We start from the raw sequence: 1,851 nt of genomic DNA on the forward strand, positions 1-1,851 counted from the left end.
CCCATCACACACACACACACACATAGGCCTACACACACAAACACATTTCGACACACACATACAACGTGATAGGCCTAACCCGTCTTTAGTTTTAGTGCTCAGGCTGGCGTGTTTAACTTTAGATCTCAGTAATAATTACGCGAGATAATTACCGGTGATTATTCTTTAATGGAAGGAAACGCACCTCATTAAACCGGTGCGGTCAGAATAAACGGTTTAATAATAAAACACCGCGAAACCCGAGATCTGTAATATCAGACATATCAGTATCACCACACTGACTGAAGTCATGTCATATTATATGGCCATTGTGCGTGCGCGTGTGTGTGTGAGCGAGCGAGAAAGAGAGAGAGATAATTAATACATCCAGTTTATAATATTTATTGCTTCACGATCAAAACCTACGAAATGAGAAAATCGCTTGGAGCGCGTTCTAATGTGGTCTGGATGCGGTCTTGAAGGGGGCGCGGGGGTCGAAGTGTTGCGAAACCGGGGCGCGCACAGAATACAAGCGCGCCGCGGCAGCGACAGGAGTCTGGCTACAGGCTGCAGAGTGTGTGTGAGTGAGAGCATCTATAGATCTGACCCGGAGGAGAGTGTGTGTGTAGCTTGTGTGGGAGACAGAAGGGAGAGCGGAACGCACGTGCACAACTTTGGATAACTCACCCGGCAGGACAGAAACACCTCTCTCGCTCTATCTCTTCTATCATTTATCTCTCTCCTTGCTAACGGATTCAAGCGGCGTGATAGACTACTGCTCTGGCTGCGGGGAAGGTGTTAATGTGTGCTTATAGGATGTGCACGTTCGGTGGGATGTTGTGTCGCGTGGTGTCGGTGCTGTGGCTGGTCCTTTCGGTGGTCTCGGGGTTCAACCTGCATGCGGAGCGCCCGGCGGTGTACGGAGGACCAGAGGGGAGCTACTTTGGTTACGCCGTGGACTTCTACCGACCGACCCCCGAAAGCAGCACGTGAGTGACAACAGTCCGAGACCACAACTATCACTTTAAAACATTGCATTTTTTATGTTGTTAATTTAAATTTGGAACAGCCTACAAAGGTCTGCTGGTTCATGTTGGGCTAATATGAATTAGGTCTGGATTCCCAGAAAAACAACATGTCCGAACAGAGAGATGGGTTCACTCTTCTAATAAAATAGTAGAATAGAATATCATTAATTCAACAGGAAATTCGTCTTGCAAGTGAACACAAATACAGTTACAAATGTCACAGAATAGTAGACTAAGTTGGGACCGTTTTCCAAGCACACCAATATTTCATAGTGCTAGTAGCCAACTGTACTTGTGCTTTCTGTGCTGACTCTGTAATTTGTAAAGGAACTGAGGACTGTTTTATTACCAAGATGCTCCTATCATGTTTCTTGTTTCAGCTCCTTAGTTTTATGCACTGGATAAGAGCTTCCGCTAAATGACTAAAATATTAATGTGTCTTGCCCAATGAATATGTGTAATTATCTGTCTCTCTAGCAGTGTGTGTGTCTCTATGTGCTAAAGACCATTTATTTCTCTTAAGTTTTGTGTGAACATTCGGTTAGTGGCATTATATCTCTGTCATGACTGTGTCCCTGCAGGTTGAGTGTGTTGGTGGGAGCGCCCAAGGCCAACACATCCCAGCCAGGCATCATAGAGGGAGGAGCTGTCTACTACTGTCCCTATCCCCCAAACCCCGACTCCACCAAGCAACCCTACAGCTGCACACAGATACCCTTCGACAACGCCAGTGAGTTACACCATGCTGTGTACCTGTGTGTGTGTGTGTGTGTGTGTGTGTGTGTGTGTGTGTGTGTGACGTGTGTGTGCGTGGGTGTGTGTGTATGTGCTAGTTCTGCTCGTA

At 46.6% G+C, this 1,851-nt stretch overlaps 1 protein-coding gene across 1 annotated transcript in view; it reads left to right on the top strand.

The window, feature by feature from the left end:
• The first annotated feature begins 486 nt into the window (after nt 1–486).
• Nucleotides 487–1,851, top strand: part of LOC139391708 (integrin alpha-8-like) — a 63,497-nt gene continuing 62,132 nt past the window's right edge. Inside the window, exons 1-2 of the mRNA XM_071139193.1 lie at nt 487–968; nt 1,589–1,737. Of these exons, the coding sequence (XP_070995294.1) occupies nt 781–968; nt 1,589–1,737 (337 nt within the window). The 5' untranslated portion in view covers nt 487–780. The remainder of the gene's footprint in view (nt 969–1,588; nt 1,738–1,851) is intronic.

Source organism: Oncorhynchus clarkii, chromosome 3 (genome assembly GCF_045791955.1).
Source record: "Oncorhynchus clarkii lewisi isolate Uvic-CL-2024 chromosome 3, UVic_Ocla_1.0, whole genome shotgun sequence".
Lineage (NCBI taxonomy): Eukaryota > Metazoa > Chordata > Actinopteri > Salmoniformes > Salmonidae > Oncorhynchus > Oncorhynchus clarkii.